The 20,913-nt window shown below is 41.9% G+C and overlaps 1 protein-coding gene across 1 annotated transcript; it reads left to right on the top strand.

The window, feature by feature from the left end:
• The first annotated feature begins 3,210 nt into the window (after positions 1-3,210).
• On the top strand, positions 3,211-17,296 carry FBXL15 (F-box and leucine rich repeat protein 15). Its single transcript, XM_060769228.2, has 4 exons — positions 3,211-3,307; positions 7,132-7,291; positions 9,208-9,710; positions 13,318-17,296. The coding sequence occupies exons 1-4, from the start codon at positions 3,267-3,269 to the stop codon at positions 13,505-13,507; spliced, it is 894 nt and encodes a 297-aa protein (XP_060625211.1). The 5' UTR covers positions 3,211-3,266; the 3' UTR covers positions 13,508-17,296.
• The last annotated feature ends 3,617 nt before the right edge of the window (positions 17,297-20,913 follow it).

Here is a 20,913-nt window from a genome sequence, read left to right as displayed (position 1 = left end):
TGTTAAGACACATTGCAAGCCTTCTTTTCATTTTACTGTTTTAATTAATGCTTTATGTACTGCTTTTTAATTGTTACTTTATGTATTTAATTGTGGTTTTATTATTGTAATTGTTATGTATTGGCATTGTATCGTTGTAAGCCATCCTAAATCCCCTTCCGGGGGTAGAGAAGATACGGGGTAGAAATACCAGAAATAAATAAATAAATAAATAATTTTTGATATAACCCAGAGCTTAAGCATTTTAAAAAGATTTTAGAAGTTTTCAGGAGCAGTTTGTGCATATGAGTGTAATTCCAGGGAAGTGCCCTTTTGTGCATGAGATAATGCCTCTTAAATTGTTTAAATTTAATTATTTAATTGGCCAATCTGCAGAAGGACTAACAACCACAACAAGGACCCTTGTAGATACCAAAGACTTTTTTGTGGATCCACTGTTTTTGATGTTTTTCCCTGCTCTGTGTATCGCCTCGAATGGTGCCTAGATGGTGCCTGCTGGCGCCAGGGACCCCCTTTTGTGTCACCCTGAAACCCAGGCCTTTGTCAGGCCTTTGAGATCAATTTTTATGAATTTCAGTTCTTTTTTATGAATGAATCTTCTTTTTATGAATGCCCTTATGAACCTCATGAACTCCTGGTGACTAGAGACTCTTCTTGCCCCATCCCACAGGATCCCATATGACCCTGTGCCTCTCTCCTTAGTGTCGGGATCCCCCAAATCCTTTGCCTGCAAAGGACCCAAGGGAACCCCGAAAAGCCCCTCTTTTCTCCCCCAGGAGCAGCCTGACTTCCGAGTGAAGATAGGTTCCCAGACTGCTCCCTGGACCCCAATCTATGTGTGTTCCCCAGATCTCCATGGGATAAGGCCTCCACGTGAAGATGGACCCCCTAACTCTCATGGATCCTAATGTGTACCTATCTATAAGTGTATATATGTTTTTAATGATTTTATATGATTCCTATGTATGTCTGTATAAAACATGAATCAAGGTGACCTTTTTATGAACTCCTGGTGACTAGAGACTCTTCCTGATTCAGGTGCCACAAGCTGCCCTGGGTCTGGATTTTGTTGAATGGCCTTCCAAACATTACACAATCCAGGCAATAGACTGAAGGTTCCCTTTTCACAAGCCTCGGAGGGCCAAAGGCCAGGTCACTTGGGAATTGAAAAACATTTTGGACACTTTAATCACTCTACACAAAGGATATTTCCTCTCCAGAGGGAGCCAGGAATGCCACCGATATCCCCACAATGACATTTCCTCCTTCCCAGGAAAAACGGATCAATTGATCCCATCATGGATACCGATACTGCAGGACTTATGGACAATAGGCTGGCTCTGGATCGCCAGACCAGCTTAAGTAAAGATGTTGTTTTGATCTTTCATATCAATAGCCAGATTGGGCTAGAGGGTCCAGAGCTATCACCCAGATCATTTGCACAATGGGCCCGGGAAGGGCCAATCATAACTCAACCATGAAAACAAATATTCTTCTTCGCCTGTACTGTAGCTGCGCCTCCTCTCACACCATTGGCTGAATGGCTAAAGCAGGGCCACTGACATCAGCAGTCCCCCTGACCAATCACCGCAAAGCCAGCTCAGGGGATGGGCGTGGGAATTTCAAACTGGAAAAAGTATAAAATGTATGTTTTGCTGTATTCATGTATGCCAGCTTCATCAGTAGATTACTGCAGCCGTCATCCTTTCCCAGCTGTAACAGAAATAAATACCTTGGTGGCTTCTACTTCTACTTGGTAAGATTTTAATTGATTCCATAGCACCTTGTCCTCCAAAGCACTTTACATTTTTTAGGTCTGCTTGTATGCCCTTCCACAAACGCCACTATCACCTTCTTCTCCATGTCCCAGCATTACTTCCAATTTTAATTTTACATTTGGACTTCCCACTGTTTTAAATTGTGTGTTGTCTTATTGATAATGTTGTATATTTTATTGTCTATGTTTTATTTTAATTTGCTTATACTGTTGTTATTGCTTGTATTGTTGTATTCGGCCTCGGCCTCATGTAAGCCGCACCAAATCCCTGGGGGAGATGGTAGCGGGGTACAAATAAAGTGTTATTATTATTATAAACCAGGAACACAATTTTTTTCAAATTTTGTTACATAGTGTTATCTGGAGTCCCCGGTGGTGCAATGCTTTAACACTGTGCTGCTGAACTTGCTGATTGAAAGGTTGCAGGTTCGAAATCGGGGAGCGGCGTGAGCTCCCGCTGTTAGCCCCAGCTTCTGCCAACCTAGCAGTTTGATAACATGCAAATGTAAGTAGATCAATAGGTACCACTCCGGCAGGAAGGTAATGGCACCCAGAGGTGGCCCTAGGTAATTTTCAGTGGTAAGCAAACAGTATTTTGGCGCCCCCCCCTCCCCAACCAATCACTGATAGACATTTTCTGTTCACCGTGGGAGTTCTGTGTGCCATATTTTGTTCAATTCCATCATTGGTGGAATTCAGAATGCTCTTTGATTGTAGGTGAATTATACATCCCAGTAACTACAACTCGCATATGTCAAGGTCTATTTTCCCCCAAGAGCGCCTCAAGAGCCCCCCTGGGCAAAATCAACTATACTGCAAATGCTTACTTTGCGTAATGGGTTGAGCCGCCCCTGATGGCACCCCAGGCACTCATGCTGGCTACATGACCTTGGAGGTGTCTAGGACAACGCTGGCTCTTCGGCTTAGAAATGGAGATGAGCACCAACCCCCAGAGTCGGACACAACTGGACTTAATGTCAGGGGGAAAACATTACCTTTACTAGTGTTATCTGGATGAGTCTACACTGCCATACAATCCAGTTCAAAACAGATAATTTGGATCCAGAAACTCGATTATATGGCAGCGTGGAGGAACCCTTTTCCCAGTCCAAACCCTTCACTGGGCTCCTATAGAGACTTCCCATTTCAAAGAGGCCGACCACTAGTACCTAGTTCAAGATTTCTTTCATAGTAGAGAAGCAAGAGCTACACTTAGGAGTCAGGAAAGGGCTCTGCACGTCGCTATTCGCGTTTTCTGCTTTTAAAAAACAAACAAAAAAAACACAAAAACCTGAGATCTTGTGACATGATAAGATTGTTGTAAATAGAAGAGTGAATTAACTTTTTTTGTTCTGAACTCTATGGGCTTCACAAAATGGCGGCGGCAACGTCAAAAAGGCGCGCCGCCCCCTTTGCTCGTGACGTCACCTCGGCGACTGCAGCGGAGCCGGAGTCTGCGTCTTGGCAGCAGCAGCGGCGGAGGCTGAGGATGGAGCTTGTCGGCGGGCGGCGGGACCCGGATGTGGCCAGGTAAGAATGGCGAGAGGAGGAGGAGGAGAAGGGGATGGGGAGCCTTCCTTCCTTCCGTCCTTTACAAGGACCTGTGGAAGCCCAGCGTTTTTCCAAGGGAGTCGATTGAAAACCTCTCACTCATTTTCTCTCAAAGGACTCTAGTCTCCTTGCAGTCCCTCAGCCACGCGATGAGTGACGGGTTGAAAGGTCCATTCTTGGCTTAGCAACTGCAGCCTGGAGCAAAAACAGGAAGGCCCAAAAGAAAATCCGGATTTTCTTTTGGGCCTTCCTGTCTTTGCTCTAGGCTGCAGTTGCTAAGCCAAGACACCGGGCAGGGTTTTGAGTGATCCAAAGGGAGGATGAAAATGGGTTCTTGGCCTGAAATGAGTCCTCTGGAAGCCCAGCAAGAAGCACAAAGTTGGAAGAGACCACAAGGGCCATCTAGTCCAACCCCCTCCCATGCAGGAAAAGCACAATTAAAGAATCCCCGACAGATGGCCATCCAGCCTCTGTTTAAAAGCCTCCAAAGAAGGCTCTGCCACCACACTCCGTCAGCAGCCTGTCAGCAGCTTATGATACTGTGAACCACCGCCTCCTCCTGAGAAAGATGTATAACATCACAAAGGACTACCACCTCAACCGCCTCATAGGAAACCTGCTACAAAACAGGAGCTTTTTTGTTGAAATCCAGGGCCTGAGAAGCAGATGGCGGAAACAAAAGAACGGCCTGCCTCAGGGGAGCGTGTTTGTTCCATCCATGTTCAACATCTACACAAATGACCAGCCACTGCCAGAAGGGACAGAGAGTTTCATCTATGCTGATGATCGTGCCATTACCGCTCAAGCAGGGAGCTTTGAGATGGTTGAACAGAAGCTCTCCGAAGCTCTAGGCGCTCTTACTGCCTATTACAGGGAAAACCAGATGATCCCCAACCCATCTAAAACACAGACATGTGCCTTTCATCTCAAGAACAGACAAGCATACCGAGCTCTGAAGATTACCTGGGAAGGAATCCCACTGGAGCATTGCAGCGCACCCAAATACCTGGGAGTCACTCTGGACTGTGCTCTTACCTACAGGAAGCACTGCCTGAATATCAAGCAAAAAGTGGGTGCTAGAAACAATATCATACGAAAGCTGACTGGCAACATGTGGATCACAACCAGATACAGTGAAGACATCTGCTCTTGCGCTGTGCTACTCCAGTGTGGAACACATCTCGCCACACTAAAACAGTGGATGTGGCTCTTAATGACACATGCTGCATTATCACGGGGTGCCTGCACCCTACACCACTGGAGAAATTACACTGCTTAGCTGGTATTGCACCACCTGACATCCGCTGGGAAGTAGCAGCCAATAGTGAAAGGACCAAGGCAGAGACATCTCCAGCTCATCCCCTGTTTGGGTATCAGCCAGCAGGTCAACTACTTAAATCTAGAAATAGTTTTCTTAGATCTACAGAGACAGTGGCTGGAAAACCTCAGCAAGCGAGAGTCTAAAGTGGCAGGCTGAAACCCAGAACCTCAACCAATGGCTGATACCAAATGAGAGACTCCCCCCTGGGCACACAGAGGACTGGGTGACTTGGAAGGTGCTGAACAGACTGCGCTCTGGCACCACAAGATGCAGAGCCAACCTTCAGAGATGGGGCTACAAAGTGGAATCCTCGACATGCGAGTGCGGAGAGGAGCAAACCACTGACCACCTGCTGCAATGCAACCTGAGCCCTGCCACATGCACAATGGAGGACCTTCTTGCAGCAACACCAGAAGCACTCCAAGTGGCCAAATACTGGTCAAAGGACATTTAATCAACTACCAAACTCACAAATTTTGTATTTTGTCTGTTTGCTTTGTTCTGTTAGAAATGTAATATAATCTACTGGTTGCCCTGACACAATAAAAAAACAACAACCAAAAACCACACTCTGAGAAAGAGAGTCGTTTGTAACCTTAGGCCTCTTCTACACTGCCTTAAAATCCAGATTATCAAAGCAGCTATTCCACATTCTGCTTTGAACTGGATTATATGAGCCTACACTGTCACATAATCCAGTTCAAAGCAGGTAATCTGGATTTTACATGGCAGTGAGGAAGGGGCCTTAGGGCCTTTCCACACAGCGATATCGCCCAGAATATCAAGGCAGAAAATCCCACAATATCTGCTTTGAATTGGGTTATCTAAGGCCATACTGCCATATATTCCAGATCAAAGCAGATAATCTTGAATTTTATTCATCTTTGTGGAAAGGGCCTTTGTTTTGCTCTAAGAAGAGGAAGTGGGCATCCATGGATCATCTGTGGAGGATTCAGGTTTCTGGTCTTCTGGAGGCCCTAGAAGAAGCACAGAGTTGGAAGACACCAAGAGGGCCATCTAGTCCAACCCCCTCCCATGCAGGAGAAGAACAATTAAAGCACCCCCAACAGATAGCCATCCAGCCTCTGACAACACATAGGATCGTCATTAAGGAAGCAGTAGACTTTCCTGGATAACAGTGGTCTTTTGATTTGTTTACTTGTAATTTCAAAATATTTATTTCCTGAATCTTAGAGCAGTGTACTGTAAAGGTCTTGTCCAGTTAGTCTTGCTCCTGATGTCTTATTTTAATATTTTTTATTCAGATAAGCAATATATATATATATAGTTACCCAAGAATAATACTGTAACAAAATCTGAAAAAAAACTGTTCCTGGTTTGAAAGTGTCATCCCCGTTTAATAGTGCAGTATGTAATTTGAAAAGACTTGTTATATTCCAGAAACAGTGTTGAATTGGTTGAGACTCTGTGAGGTATTCATTGAAAAACGATAGCAGTTTTTGCAGTTTAATAAACTTTTCCCATGTTTTAATGATAGTACCAATTAGAAAACCCAGGAACAAATATTGTGTTACATGGTGTAATTTCAAAATATTTATTTCCAGGAATCTCAGAGTGGTATACTGTAAAGGTCTTGTCCAATTAGTCCATCTATTGCTGTATTTCTTGTTTTAATATTCTTTTTTTATTTAGATAAGCAAAAATGTATATAGTTGCACAAGAATAATAGAACATATAAAGATTTTTATGGCTATTCATTTTAAAAAGACACATGTACATTTCACCTGCAACTACAAACATGACACTAAGTACCAGTTGAGTCCGGATTGTAAACACAAAAATAAAACATATGAATAAACACACTTGCCCAAACCACAAAAACAATAGACAAAAAAACCCCAGGCCACTAATCTTCAAACCTCTCACTCTTTTCCCATAGTTATATTTCTTATTAATCTACTCTCTTTATATGGCATTATATAAGCACACTTCTACTTTGGGTGACACTTTTCTAATTGATAAATCCCACAATTACAAATGCACCCATAATAATAATATACTTTATTTATATTCTGCTCTATCTTCCCGAGAATACTCAGAGTGGATTACAGATATATAAATATAGTTAAATAAATAAATAAATGGAAAACATTCAATGTCATTATACAATTGACAGAGACAGACAGACATAAACAGAGGCAAGGCTTCCCTCTTTTCATCTCCGGCATCCAGCTATGCTCAACTTGACCTTGGGGAGGTGGTGTTGTTTCACTTTTCATGCTGAGGAGCCTGTTGTTCATGGACTCCTTTCCTGGCCGGATTTTTGCTGGCATGTTTTCCAGGGCGCCTTATTATAACATTACTTGTCATTATTATAACAAAGTAATGAAATAAATCCCAATCTTTTAAAAAGTTGGGTAAATATTTCTCCTTATTCGCCTTAATCAGTTTGACAACTAATTCACAAATCTTTATTGGCCTTAACTGCTGTATTGACCCATTTTTCTTTTCTTCCCCACAGAAAGCAGTTTCTGGACCTGCCTTGGGAAGATGTCCTCATTCCCCACATTCTCTCATTTCTCCCTCTGAGGCAACTCTTGAGCCTGCAGAGAGTCAGCAAAGCATTCCAGTCTCTCATTCAGCTTTATCTCACCAACATGCGCTGCTTTGATTCAAGCCAGGTATCAGGAGTGATGTATCCGTTGATAAATTCTTGCCATTTTTCCTATGCAAAGCAGATGTTGTTTACAACGAAATTAAAAAAAGCTGGAAGATTAGGTATGATCACTTCCTAGTCCTCCAGATAATCCCTGGAAACAGATGAACACTGGCTTTCAGAATTAATTTTATTCAGCAATTGAAATAATGTCAAAAGAAAGCTAAAAGTACCGAAAGGTTTGATTAGGAAAGACAATTCAGTTTGTCTCTGCTTCCTTCCAGATGTCTGACCTAAAGTAAACCTTGAGAATCATCATTCTTTATTATGACAGCTGTGTTCATCATTGACCAGAGTTCTCTGGAGAAATAAGGAATATACATGGCTGGGCATGATCAGTTGGTGTGATACGTGATGTTTAAAACTTTCGACTTTTGCGTTCTCACAGATTTGCTGATTAAAAACTGGGGAAGGAAAGGTCTTTTTGCCTTATAACAAAATGGCTTTTTCAAGTGTTCTGCTTCTGCTTTGCTTTTTCCATACAGGAATGAAGGCATAAGTATAGCATTAAAAGTACAACATGAGGCATAGAGCAGAAAGGTACAGGCAGTCCCAAAGTTACATGCAGATAGGACCATATGGATAGGTCCTATAGGATTGTTCTTAAGCTGAATTTGTATTTAAGTCAGAATGGATCTGGGGTGCACTGCCAGCTGGAACATGAGGGGAGTGCCATAGCAGCAAAAAAAAAAAAAAGTAATTTGGCCAAAAAAAAGAGATGCACATTACAGTTACTGTGTGCTTAGAATTCCTTCTTTAAAAACAACAGTTTTAGAAGACCATATCTTCTAAGTTTTGGAATACGGTGTTACCTCTATGCAGATGACATCTAAATCTGTCACTCCTTCCCACCTGTTACTAAGGAGGCTGTCCAGACCTTGAACCGGTGCTTGACAGCTGTGTTGTCCTGGATGAGGGCTAGCAAATTGAAAATGAATCCAGACAAGACAGAGTGTTGGTTAGTTGAAAGGCCGAACAGGGCATAGGGTTACAGCCTGTGCTGGATGGTGTTACACTCCCCCTGGAGATTCAGGTTTGCAATTTGGGAGTGATCCTGGATTCATCACTGAGTCTAGAACCCCAGGTTTCGACGGTGGCCAGGGGAGCCTTTGCACAATTAAAACTTGTGCGCTAGCTGTGCCCGTACCTTGGGAAGTCTGATCTGGCCACAGTGGTCCACACTCTTGTTATATCCCAAATAGATTATTGCAACGCACCCTACGTGGGGTTGCGTTTTAAGACTGTTCGGAAACTCCCATCAATGGAATGCACTCCCCAGCGAAATCAGGGCAACTCCCTCTCTCCTTTCCTTTAGAAAAAAAGCTTAAATCTTGGCTTTGGGACCAAGCATTTGGGCAGCTAATTGAGCAGTAACTGCAATGACTTATGAGAACTGTCAATGAATAGACCTTGGATTGGAACTCTGGATTATGATTTGAATTTGGGGACTTGGGTTTGGTTGTGTTTTAATACTTTAATGGTCAACATTTTAATGTATTTTAATGTATTTTTATAATTTGTTGGTTTACTTAATGTTAATTATTTGTACTGCAATTGTTTGTTAGTATCTAATGAGTGCCATTTGTAAGCCACCCTGAGTCCCCCCTCGGGGGTTAAAAAGGATGTGATATAAATGTGGGAAATAAATAAGTAAATAAATTCTAGCAATGAAGAGGAAAACTAGAGAAATATGTATTATTATTATTATTATTAATAATAATAATCTTTATTTAATCCCGCCCCATCTCCCCAGTAGAACTAAATTTTGTTTCTTCTGTATGCCATTCCTAGGATGGGGTTGGTAAGTGGGTCGGAGGGGAGAATTGTGGGCAGGGTTTTGAGATGCTGCTATAATCAATTTTGTGTTCTTATTTGCGGCAGGTTGGAGCTCACATTCCAAAAGCTGCATTCTGTATTCTGCTGAAAGATAATGAGGTGCTGCAACAACTTTCCGTGCAGAACTGTTCTGGCTGGCTATCTGACAAGGAGCTGCTTCCTATTATTGGCCAAAACCACCACTTGCAACAAATTGACTTGAATGGCTGCACACAGCTGAGCAGGCATGCTCTGGTGGCCATTTCCCTGAGCTGCCCTAATTTACGCCGGCTCTCTCTGGCCCATTGCGAGTGGGTGGACAGTCTCTCTTTGCGGAGCCTGGCTGACCATTGTAAGGAGCTTGAATCCCTGGATCTTACAGCCTGCCGGCAGCTGAAAGATGAAGCCATCTGCTACCTTGCCCAGAGGTGCCACAAACTGAAATCCCTCTCATTGGCTGTTAATGCAAATGTTGGCGATGCAGCAGTAGAGGAGGTTGCCAAAGCTTGTCCTGAGCTGGAGAACCTTGATCTTACAGGCTGTCTGCGGGTCAAGAACAACGGCATTAGGTAACATAATCCTGGGAGTTAAATAATTGCATGTACATATTACACTTATATCCCATTTTTCCTAGTGTGATCTCAAAGTGGCAGTTATGGTTTTAACCCTGTAATAACCCTTTGAAGCATGTTAGGCTCAGAAAATGTGACTAGCTATGTAATAGCTCTTCATAGCTAAATAAACATACAGTATATTCTGGCGTATAAGACTACTTTTTAACCCAAGAAAATCTTCTCAAAACTCAGGGGTCATCTTATACGCGGGTGTAGTCTTATGCATGGGAGTCGTCTTAACTCTATATTTTAACTGGAAAAATTGGGGGTCGTCTTATACGCCCAGTCGTCTTATATGCCGGAATATACGGTAATGATAATAATAATAATATTTATAATAATAACAAACAAATAACAACAAATAACAATAAGTGGAGAATTCAGCACTAATTTCCTGAATACCAACTGATATCTGGACTATTTCATTTCTTTGGCCTCCTTCCACACAGCTGAATAAAATTCCACATCTAGAATATATGGCAGTGTGAACTCACATAACCCAGTTCATAGCGGATATTGTGGGATTTTCTGCCTTGATATTCCGGGTTATATGGCTGAGTGGAATGGCCCTTAGACTCTAAGGATCCATCTACACTGCCATATAATATAACTTAACTGCATTAGAAGAGTCTACACTGACTATATAATGCAGTTTCCAACTGCATTATGTGGCAGTGTAGATGGGGCTATAATGGACAGAGCATAAACCAGTTGGAACAGGGAGCTTGTGGCTCTCCTGAAGTTGCTGAACTACAACTCTTGTGAAGTCTTGTCAGCATAGGCAGTGAAGGATAGTGAAAGTTTGCTACTCAAGAAGATTGAAAGGATACTCATTACCATTCCCTTATCATAAGTCCTACTATTGACAATAAAGGGCTGTGACAAACCTTTCTATTGCTGCATTCATACAGATGCCCTATTGCATTATTAAGATTCTGAACTGGGAAAAAAACGGCAAACCACCATGTAGGATTTTGATTAGAGTTCTGAGGTTTCAGCAAGATTCAAAATTTACAGGAAGGATTGATGATGAAATAGATATAAATAAATGAACAGGCAAGAAAAGGGTTTGATAATTGCCATGGGGAGGATACAGAAGCAACGTGCTTTTATGAACATTTCAAATGGCTGTATGCTGAGTAGCAGCTGTGCACAACTTTATTAACTTGCCAATCTATTAGTATTGTTTTTGGTTATTTCTACAGATTTTCAGAGCACTTTTTTCTGCTCTACAAATGTCCCACTATAGTCAGGCCTGTAGCCGGGGGGTGGGGTTAGGGGTTCAACCCCCCCCCCCGAAATTTTTCAGGTTAAAAAAAAACCTGGTTTACTCATGAATTTAATTGGTTAACCAAATCCCCATGCTAAGTCTATCAGATGCAAAAAATTAAGAGTCTCTCCAGAACTGCAAGCACTATCTCAAGCAAATATTGACAATTTATTCACACTGTCATTACTTGCAGCAATAGCCGATGCAGCGAAGCAACCAAGTTGGGGGGGGGGGGGTGTTGAATGCTCTCATTAAGGAGGCCAGACTTGGTGGAGGTGGTTAACAGGGGCGGAGCTGCAGGCTATTGAAGGCTGCTCTGCTCCTTGCTGTGCTCTTTGCTTCAGCTTGAGCTAGAGGGCAGGTTTCAACCCCCCCCCCCCCCAATTTTTCAAGCCCCCCCCCCAAATTTTCAACCCTCCCTGAATTTTTTTTCTGGTTACGGCCCTGACTATAGTTAACTTAAATAAAAATTGCAATAAGGAGGGCTCATTAAAAAAAATCTGTCCATCCGTAGGTATGGCTGTATATATATAGAGAGAGAGGGAGGGAGGGAGGGAGGGGGGACTTTAAAAGTTTTTTGGGTGCTTCTCATCCTGTTCCCTCAGGCATATAAATTTACAATATAAAATTTATAGAACATACAGCTGACAAAAAAACCCCTAGAACTTCCATGAATGTTGATCTTACACAGCATTCTGCCCAGTATAGTGCCATAGCATACCATATATGTAGCAGCCTTGTTGCTTGAAGAATGTATTTGTGATGGGCTGACTGTCAGCTTCACAACGTATTTCATCACTCGGCCTGCTGCTCTGTGATCCTTGGCCAAATTTTCCTACAGTCTTTGATTCTGCTCTGTTTCCTACATTTGCACACAATTTGTTAATTGTCTACAATTAACAAAAAGTTCTGTTTTGGTGTGCTGTCAATTTTCACCTGGGCTCCAGAACAAAACCTTTCAGTTTCTTCTGTCATTGGAACATAAACTTGGATTATGGCTATATTGATAGATCTTTTTGACGTATTATATGATTTGGTCAAACTCTGCATTATATCCTTTTACCTTTACACATCTCTCCTCACTGTTAATCCCAGCTGCAAGGCCATTCAGTGCTAATCAAGGAGGACACTTGCAGCATTCAGACTTGCCTCAAGCAGACAATAGTTCTTTCTCCCACCTTGGACATTCCACAGATATATAAACCTCACTTGCCTAGTTTCTAGCAGACCTCTCAACTTCTGCCTTAGATGAAACGTCAGGGTGCAATGTCAGGAGAGAATGCTTCTGGAAATGGCCATACAGCCCGGAAAACTCACAGCAACCCAATCCCATTCCTGTTCTTAGATTTTAATTTCCTAAATCTTATTCAAGCATATTCAAAGTGTTAGTAAGGACCTATAAAGCATTATACAGATTGAATCCAGGCTATTTGAAGGATCTTTGTGAGGCTTTTAAGGCCCTTCTCTCACCCCACCGCCATCTCGGGTACCTTTGGTGGGAACAATGAAGAGAGCCTTCTTGGTAACTTTTTACAGACTTTGGAACTCCCTCCCAAGAGAGACCATGACGACTACAACCTTGCTCCTTCCAAGTCAAAATGCTCTTATGCCATTAGACTTTTGGAAACAGGGAGTGATGGGCTTTTAATTGATGTGCTTTTTAATTAATATATATAGTCCTTTACAAAGAAGAAGTCTTGCCAAGGGGACTCTGTAATAGGTTCACCTTAGGATTACCATAAGTCAGAATTGACTTGAAGGCAATAAACAATAACATAGACTTTTAATAAATTTTAACATTTATGAATGTGTGTGATGGACTTTTTAATGATGTGCTTTTATATGTGTGTATAGTATTTTACAAAGAACAAATCATGCCAAGAGGACTCCATGATAGGTTTATCTTAGGGTTTTGAATAGCATTTATATTTATACTTCAGTTAACAGTGCGATTGTCATTTTCTCTCTCTCTCTCTCCTTGCCCTTTGAATTTTGTTGTCCCGTCTTATTTTAATGCAAGAAATCACTTTCTGAGTTTTTGTGTAGCTTTTAATGTATATTTTAAAATATTTGTAAAATGCTTCAAAATCCATTACTTGGAAAAAGGCAGGATATAAAGGTCTTCCTCATCCCTGTTATCTGGACAGCCAATAAATGGAGATGCTGGGGACTTCTACATAGAATTCTTCTGCAATTCTTCCAGAGTAATGTTGTGTTTTTCTAGAAGACACTGTTGATAAGACCATTGCTTTCTGACTGTAGTTACTGACATTTTACTTTTTTTTTTTGTAGGACCGTGGCAGAATATTGCCCAAAGCTACGGGCTTTGAAGGTGAAGCACTGTCATGACGTGGTGGAATCTAGCCTAAGCATATTGCGAAATCGTGGTGTGGAGCTAGATGTGGAATTTCCACTGCAGCGTGCCCTAGTTCACTTGCAGGATGTTGTGGGCTTTGCGCCTTTTATTAATCTTCAGATCTAATGAGAGTACAATTCAGTGATGCTTGGGGACTGTCTGTATCTAGAACTGTCAGAACTTCTGCTGAAAAGCTCAAAAGGCAGAGGGTTCCAGTTCAATCACTGTATCGGGCTACAAAGACTCCTTGTAGGAGACTGTGTGTGTTGCAAAAACAAACTGAGTTGCATTATGGTGGACAGAGTGTGACTACTATCTGCATGAAGATGCATTCTGGTTAATTGCTAATATAATATATATGACTAGGAATGGGTGCTGAGTTTGTTACTGTTGAAGTGGAAGCAAACCACAAACAGTTGCATAGGTGCTAATGCTGTTTTATTCAATTTTATGTGGGTTTCCACAGATAAAGGCAAATCACTTTGGAGAAAATTGTAGAAATTCAATCTGAAGCACATCTCATTAGTTTGTTAGCAGGCAATGTTTGTTTGAATTGTCTGCTTTGGATTGAGAGCTGGAGTTTGCCTGCTGAAACTTCCTACAGTGTTGAAAAACGTTATTTTATTTATTCCTACAATTCCCTGTTTTTGTGTGTAGGGCTGAAGCATAGATATTCATGCATACTAGAGCATTGAAAGATTTCAGCCCTCAATGTTGTCGTCCTTTTAACAGTACAAGAAACACACTTCTGTGTTGTTGTGTGTTTTGTGTCACGTGTTTCCATGTATGAGCTGCAGACCTTTTCCGTCTCCAAAAATAAGTCCATTTGAGGTAGAAGAACATTACTTAGCAAGTACAATTATAGGTTACTACAGCTAGATATTGTCAGAACTAAGCACTTCTGAAATATTATACTATATTGTGTCTGAGCAAAGCTAATGGAACTAGTATTCAAAGTGCAGGAAATCAACTGGATTCTAAAATCCTAAATCAGTGGTTCTCAACGTGTGGGTCTCCAGATGTTTTGGCCTTCAACTCCCAGAAATCCTAACAGTTGGTAAACTGGCTGGGATTTCTGGGAGTTGTAGGCCAAAACACCTGGGGACTCACAGGTTGAGAACCACTGTCCTAAAGGGAAGCACAGTAACAGATGTTAATGTCACTTTCTAGTAGATGAACACGATCACATCATGTACACCTTTAAACACTGTATGCACTTATTATGAAACAAGTAACCCCTTGTGAAGAAGAGGACATAGACTCAAAAAGTTTTAATAGTAGCAGCATCTACCTTAATCACTGTAGATCCTGTCTCTGTATACGAGAGGCCAGGCTGAAATTATGTTTCCACCTGGAAAGCTCCATCTCACAGAGTAGGAAGACATTGTCCTAGCTGTTGGCCATTAGTGAGTGAATTAAATGGTGCAATTAATTCCCAGAAAAGAGACATGGAATGGACCCATCTAGCTGCCAGTGGCATCTAGACTGCAGCTTGATGTTGTCATGAAATCCTTATATTGTTTACTTTTGCTCCTAGTAACCATATCTCTTCCACAGCCCTACTGATAGTGAATGCAAAATGATCTCAAAATTATTGGCTACTGCAGATTATATAATTTTACCCCCATTCTTACAAATTGTGGAAGTCCAAACCAAAAGTGACTTCCATTTAGTCCTAGGTTATTATTTGTGCAGAATTGTGGTCTGTCAGGAAGAAAAAAACTCAACTGTTGTTGCTTATGCTGAACTAAAAGCTCCAGAGCATTCTTGCACTGGACACTAAGATAGCTGAACTACTCTTCCTCTACCTGCACGTAGGGAATTCAGCTGTGGTAGTGGTACTTTATAGAGCCGGACAGGACCAGGAGAATCATCCAGGCCAATCCCCTGTTATGCAGGATTACACAATTGAAGCACTCTATAGTTGGCCGTCCAACTTGTTTAAAAAACAGCCAAAAAGGAGGTCCAACATCTTCCAAGATTATTAAAAAGCTATCAGTCAAGAAGTGTCTTTGGTTAGATAGCATTGGTTCTCTTCTAATTTGAATCCATTTATTCATATTCTAGTCTCTGGAGCAGAAAACAAGCTTGCACCATCATCTACATAACATCCTTTCAGGAATTTCAAGATGGCTATTATAGCATTCCTCGATATTTTCTAATCTAGATACACCAGCTTCCTGAATTGTTCTTCATAAGGCTTGCTTTCCAGACCTTTTACAATCTTGGTTTCTCTCATCTAGACATATTCCAGGTTGTCCCTGTTGAACTGTGGTTCCCAGAAGTGCACGGTATTCCAGTGTGTCCTTATTTATTCAAAAGACTATGTATCCCATGTGAATTTTTCTTTGGCAAGAATACAAATATACTTCAGATAATGAATTCAGAGACATAGCTTGATCAGTATTCTGAGGGCTCTTGTAGCACCTTGGAGACTTCTGTTTGTTTGCTTTTGAAATATTAGACTGCTTCCTAACTACTCAACCCTCTTCTCTCTGGAAATTTTGTAGCCTGCAACCTAGATTTTAAGTATGATAGAACACTGGATTTCTGAAGAACAACCTAGTTGTTACTGTGAAGTTGAAAGGCTATTGCAGATGGTTTGCATTTACTGAACACCAGTGACTACATGTAATTTTTTGTTGTTTGTGGAAGGCTTTAATGTGACATTTGCTGATCTGGGGCATTTAGATAATATTAAGGTTTGAGGAACATCCATTGTAAAATCCTTTAGATAGAATACAAAACCCCAGTGTATCTGGCCATTTGGAGCTGTTGCTGTAAGTGAAGTCTGTGTTAATGTAGAAGACCTCTAATTTATGCCAGTAAAGGCTCAGTGTTAGAATTATGAGCTGGTAATTGATGTCATAAATGCAGCTGCTCAATAAATTTGCTCTGGTAGCATTTCCCCCCTTAGTTGGAAAGATTTCTGTGGGTTAAACTCATACTTCTAAACTGCTGGGCCTAAGGCAGATTAAATTCACCAAAGGTAGATCTATTTAAATCAGTAAACCTTGCAGTAGTGCTGATCGATAGCTTGAGTTCTTTGCAGTGGATCTGCTCAAGTTGGACCAAAAATGTCCAGTGACATGAACTAAGGTAGATCCACTTTCCTCTGCTCCCACAATCTACTTGGCATAGGTTGTAACTACTTATCCCCCTATTGTGTGCTGGTGTGCATATTTTGATTGTTTTCGTTATTATTTCACTGAGACATAAGCATGGCATGACTAAAGTGCCCTCAGACACTTGTGGGGATTTTTTTCTGATGCTAATCTTAGTAAGAAAAGATATCTCCCTTATCCTAAATACTTTTGTTAGGTCATGAACCTGAATACCAAAGTACGTGAGGTCGTAAGGTACCACCAAAACTTCAGGTCAGTTTTGACTTCAGTGCAGTTCACAACCTGCCTGCCTTAGGAGATACCTGAGTGTTCATTGTTAAGAGGTTAACTATTACTTGAAGCTCATGTCTTGCTTATTTTAGAGATACTCCTCCCAGCAAAATATTCCTGAGCAAGTAGTTCTGAAAAACTTCATATTTCTTTTAGGTGTAGCCCATGGAAGCTTAGGCCAGAAGTACTGTAAGTTAATGGAGAGGGGTAGTGACTTTTGAAAGGTTTAGGGGATCCACTAAGTTCCTTTGCACTGTTAGACTTCAGCGTGCTGAACAGATTGCTTTGTGTCCAATACAATAGACAATTCCTTCATGGGAAGGGAGCAGAAGAGATATGAAGATAATTTGACTGGGCTGATAGCCGATTGTGAAACCTTTGAAAAAAATAGAATCAGTTGTAAAGAAAAAAAAAAGATTTGTTTTGATAAACCAAGACTTGAAACTTGCTGCTATACTTCAGTTTCTTAAATCTGTATCAAGAAATAATGGAAATCAAATAAATAAAATCTTGTCCTTCATCTTTGTAGCAACATTAGTGAAATCAAGAGAATCTCCTCTTTTGTGTGAAAGGAGCACCTGGAGCCCAAAAGATCTTGGCTGCTTTATACCCAATATGTTACTCATAAAAGTTACTGTGTCCCCAGTGACAGTGAAACATTTTAAAGCAGGGGTCCTCAAACTAAGGCCTGGGCCTGGATACGGCCCTCCAAGGTCATTTACCCGGCCCTCACTCAGGGTCAACCTAAGTCTGAAATGACTTGAAAGCACACAACAGCAACTTTTTTGGTGGCCAATCAGTGCAGTAGATGGCATACCATCAAAGAAAACATCACAGCCCTTCAGGGTTCCTGCATTTCCTTGAGTGGTAAGTCTGTTCCAATACATTCAACCTAGACACAATGGTATCACTAGGGTGATGTGGAACGTGCGGGCTGCACCAAGTGATGCCATCAGAGGGGGTGGCACCAACTGTGGAGGTTGGGAAAGAGCTGGGTAAGGAGGAAGTTATTGTATTGCACTGGATGCCACCCTAGTGATGCTAATGTCCAGATTATCCCAGGGCCAACTACGAATCCCTTCACCGTTGCTGTTACAGCCAAACTAGACAGGAGAGAGAAAATGGATCTCCAGCGTTGTATAGGGAAGAATGAAACTGAATGACACAGGTGTGGCTAGATATGAGAACAGTACAAGCAAGTTGCCAAGAGGAAGATTTAGTCACAACTGCCTGTATATCTTTGAACTGCCTAGCTACAGCATAAACGTTATGAAACCATATGCCACAGTCCTTGAGAGATTGGGTAATGGATATGGTGGGAAATAGGCATTTAGGACCATCTTAGTAAATGCCAGGATAGGATACAAATACGTAGTCATGAACAGTTGGGACAGCACACACTGTAGGATTGGGGGAGACATACTGCCTCCCTATAAGTGTGAGTTTTATTCCAAATAAGTAACTTTTCCAAACTGTTCCACATTAAAATAAGTTTAAATAATTTACAATAATAAAACATAAATGCAATGCTCAAGTGGGCCACTTAAATGAATATTTTCAGCAGCAATAGAACAAACTATACTAATAAAGGAAATTCAATATATACACATATACACATACATTGATGGGAAGCTTCCCACTGGAGTGGAAATCCTCTATAGATGGCAAGCTATTTAATCTCAGCAGACTGAAAGCCAAAACCAAGGTTACAACAACATCTGTTGCAGAACTCCAATATGCTGACAACATTGTCTGTGCGCACTCAGAAGAAGACCTGCAAGCTACTCTAAACACCTTCGCAGAAGCATACGAGAAGTTCAGCCCATCATTTAACATCGAGAAAACCAAAGTGCTCTTCCAGCAGTCACCAGCCAATCCCTCTCCAATGCCAGAAATACAGCTTAATGGTATAACATTAGAAAATGTTGGCCATTTCTGCTACCTTGGCAGCCACCTCTCCACAAAAGTCAACATTGATACTGAAATACAACACTGCCTGAGCTCTTTTTCCGAATGAAGCACAAAGTGTTTGAGGACCGGGACATCCATAGGGATACCAAGGTGCTTGTTTATAAAGCTATTGTCCTCCCAACCCTCCTATATGCCTGCAAAACGTGGACTATCTACAGACGTCACATGCAATTCCTGGAACAATTCCATCAGCGTTGCTTCCAAAAAATCCTGCAAATCTCTTGGGAAGACAGACAAATGTCAGTGTGCTGGAAGAAGCAAGGACCACCAGTATTGAAGCAATGGTTCTCTGTCATCAACTCTGCTGGACCGGCCACCGTCTCCCAAAGCAGTCGCTCTATTCCGAACTCAAGAATGGAAAACGGAATCTTGGAGGTCAGGAAAAGAGATTTAAAGATGGGCTCAAAGCCAACCTTAAAAACTGTGGCATAGACACCGAGAACTGGAAAGCCCTGACCCTTGAGTACTCTAGCTGGAGGTCAGCTGTGACCAGCAGTGCTGTAGAATTTGAAGGGGCACAAATGGGGGAGGGGGGAGAGAAACATGCCAAGAGGAAGGCACGTCAAGCCAACCCCAACCAAGACCGCCTTCCACTTGGAAACCAATGCCCTCAGTGCGGGAGAACATGCAGGTCAAGAATAGGGCTCCACAGTCACCTACGGACCCATCGCCAGGACACTGAACTTGGAGGACAATCTTACTCGGACAACGAGGGATCACCTAAGTAAGTAAGTAAGTAAGTAAGTAAGTAAGTGTACACATACATATGTTGAAGAGGATATAACTAGATAGACAACATTTCAAACCATTCAAATAATTGCCATAAGATAAAAAGTTCTCAAGAATATCCACTCATTGTTTCTTTCAATAACAAAGCAAAAACTGTAAAAGAAAAAACGTTTCCCTTAAAGAAATGTTAATTACAGCTATTCCTAGTGGAACACTTACCAAATACAATATGTCTGTATGGATATGCATGTCATCCATTTGCAAAAATGAATCAAAAAGAGGAAACTGGCTGCGGGCCCATCTACATGGGCCATATGAGTCCTTTTGGAGGTTTATGGATTCTGTAGTGGTCAAATGATGGACAGATTCCATTCACCATAACATGGGAGAAGGCCATTTAATAGGGCATTTAAAGGTAAAGGTAAAGGTTTCCCCTTGACATTAAGTCTACTTGAGTCTGACTCTGGGCGGTGATGCTCATCTCCATTTCTAAGCTGAAGAGCTGGCATTGTCCATAGATACCTCCAAGGTCATGTGGCCGGCATGATTGCATGAAGCACCATTACCTTCCTTCTGAAGGTTGGCAGAAACTGGGTCTAACAGCGGGAGCTCATCCTGTCTCGTGGATTCGAACTGCCGACCTTCTGGTCAGCAAGTTCTGGAGCTTGGCAGGGTTTAGCAGGAGCTTAGCAGGGCATTTTTAAAAAATTGTCTGCATTTTGGGCCAGTGTAAACAGCTGGGCCACTTCCTATTTGCGAAGTGGTTGCGGCTGTTTACACAGCTATCCTGCTTTCCCAGGGATCAGAATATGGTACCTGCTTTGTCCCCATCATTCTGGCTTTTGTCCACTAGGCTTGAAATTGGTAGTGTTGTTGCTTGGTATCTGGAGTGATACTAACCACAGTGGTAAGGAGATTGGAGAAAGGGAGCAGGGGGTGGGGAGGAGATTCTCCCTTTCCCCTTGCCATTTTTCATGCTACTTTGTTACCATAAACAATGAGTGGTGACCAGTGACATTTTTCTACCTGGTGGGCACCACAAAGACCAGAAATATGGGAGCAAGGTAAAGGTGGCAATCCAGTGGTACTGAAATGGTTCCAGAACCACTGGGCCATGCAACCACCATCCAGTTGCTGGCCTGGCCTGGTGGACCATAGCAACACTCATCCAGGGTATGCTACTCTGGAACAGCATTGCTGTTTTTGACCTGTTTAGTTGGATACTTATACTGCATCTAAAGCAGTATGAATCCTCCATTGTATGGTCAGTGTAGATCCAGCCTAGGTCGCCTTCCCTTTTTCATCTGATCTTTTTGGGAGGATTCAGTACCCTTTCACAGATTTCAGGAGACCTTGTTACTTGACTCAGCACACATGAGTGCAAACAAGGTTATCAAGCGGCAATGCAGCATCTGAACACAGGATGTCACTTTGAGG

The sequence above is a fragment of the Anolis sagrei genome, chromosome 3, assembly GCF_037176765.1.
Source record: "Anolis sagrei isolate rAnoSag1 chromosome 3, rAnoSag1.mat, whole genome shotgun sequence".
Classification (NCBI taxonomy): domain Eukaryota; kingdom Metazoa; phylum Chordata; class Lepidosauria; order Squamata; family Dactyloidae; genus Anolis; species Anolis sagrei.
Note: the sequence above shows the minus strand (reverse complement) of the source record. Positions and strands in the feature narration are given on the sequence as shown.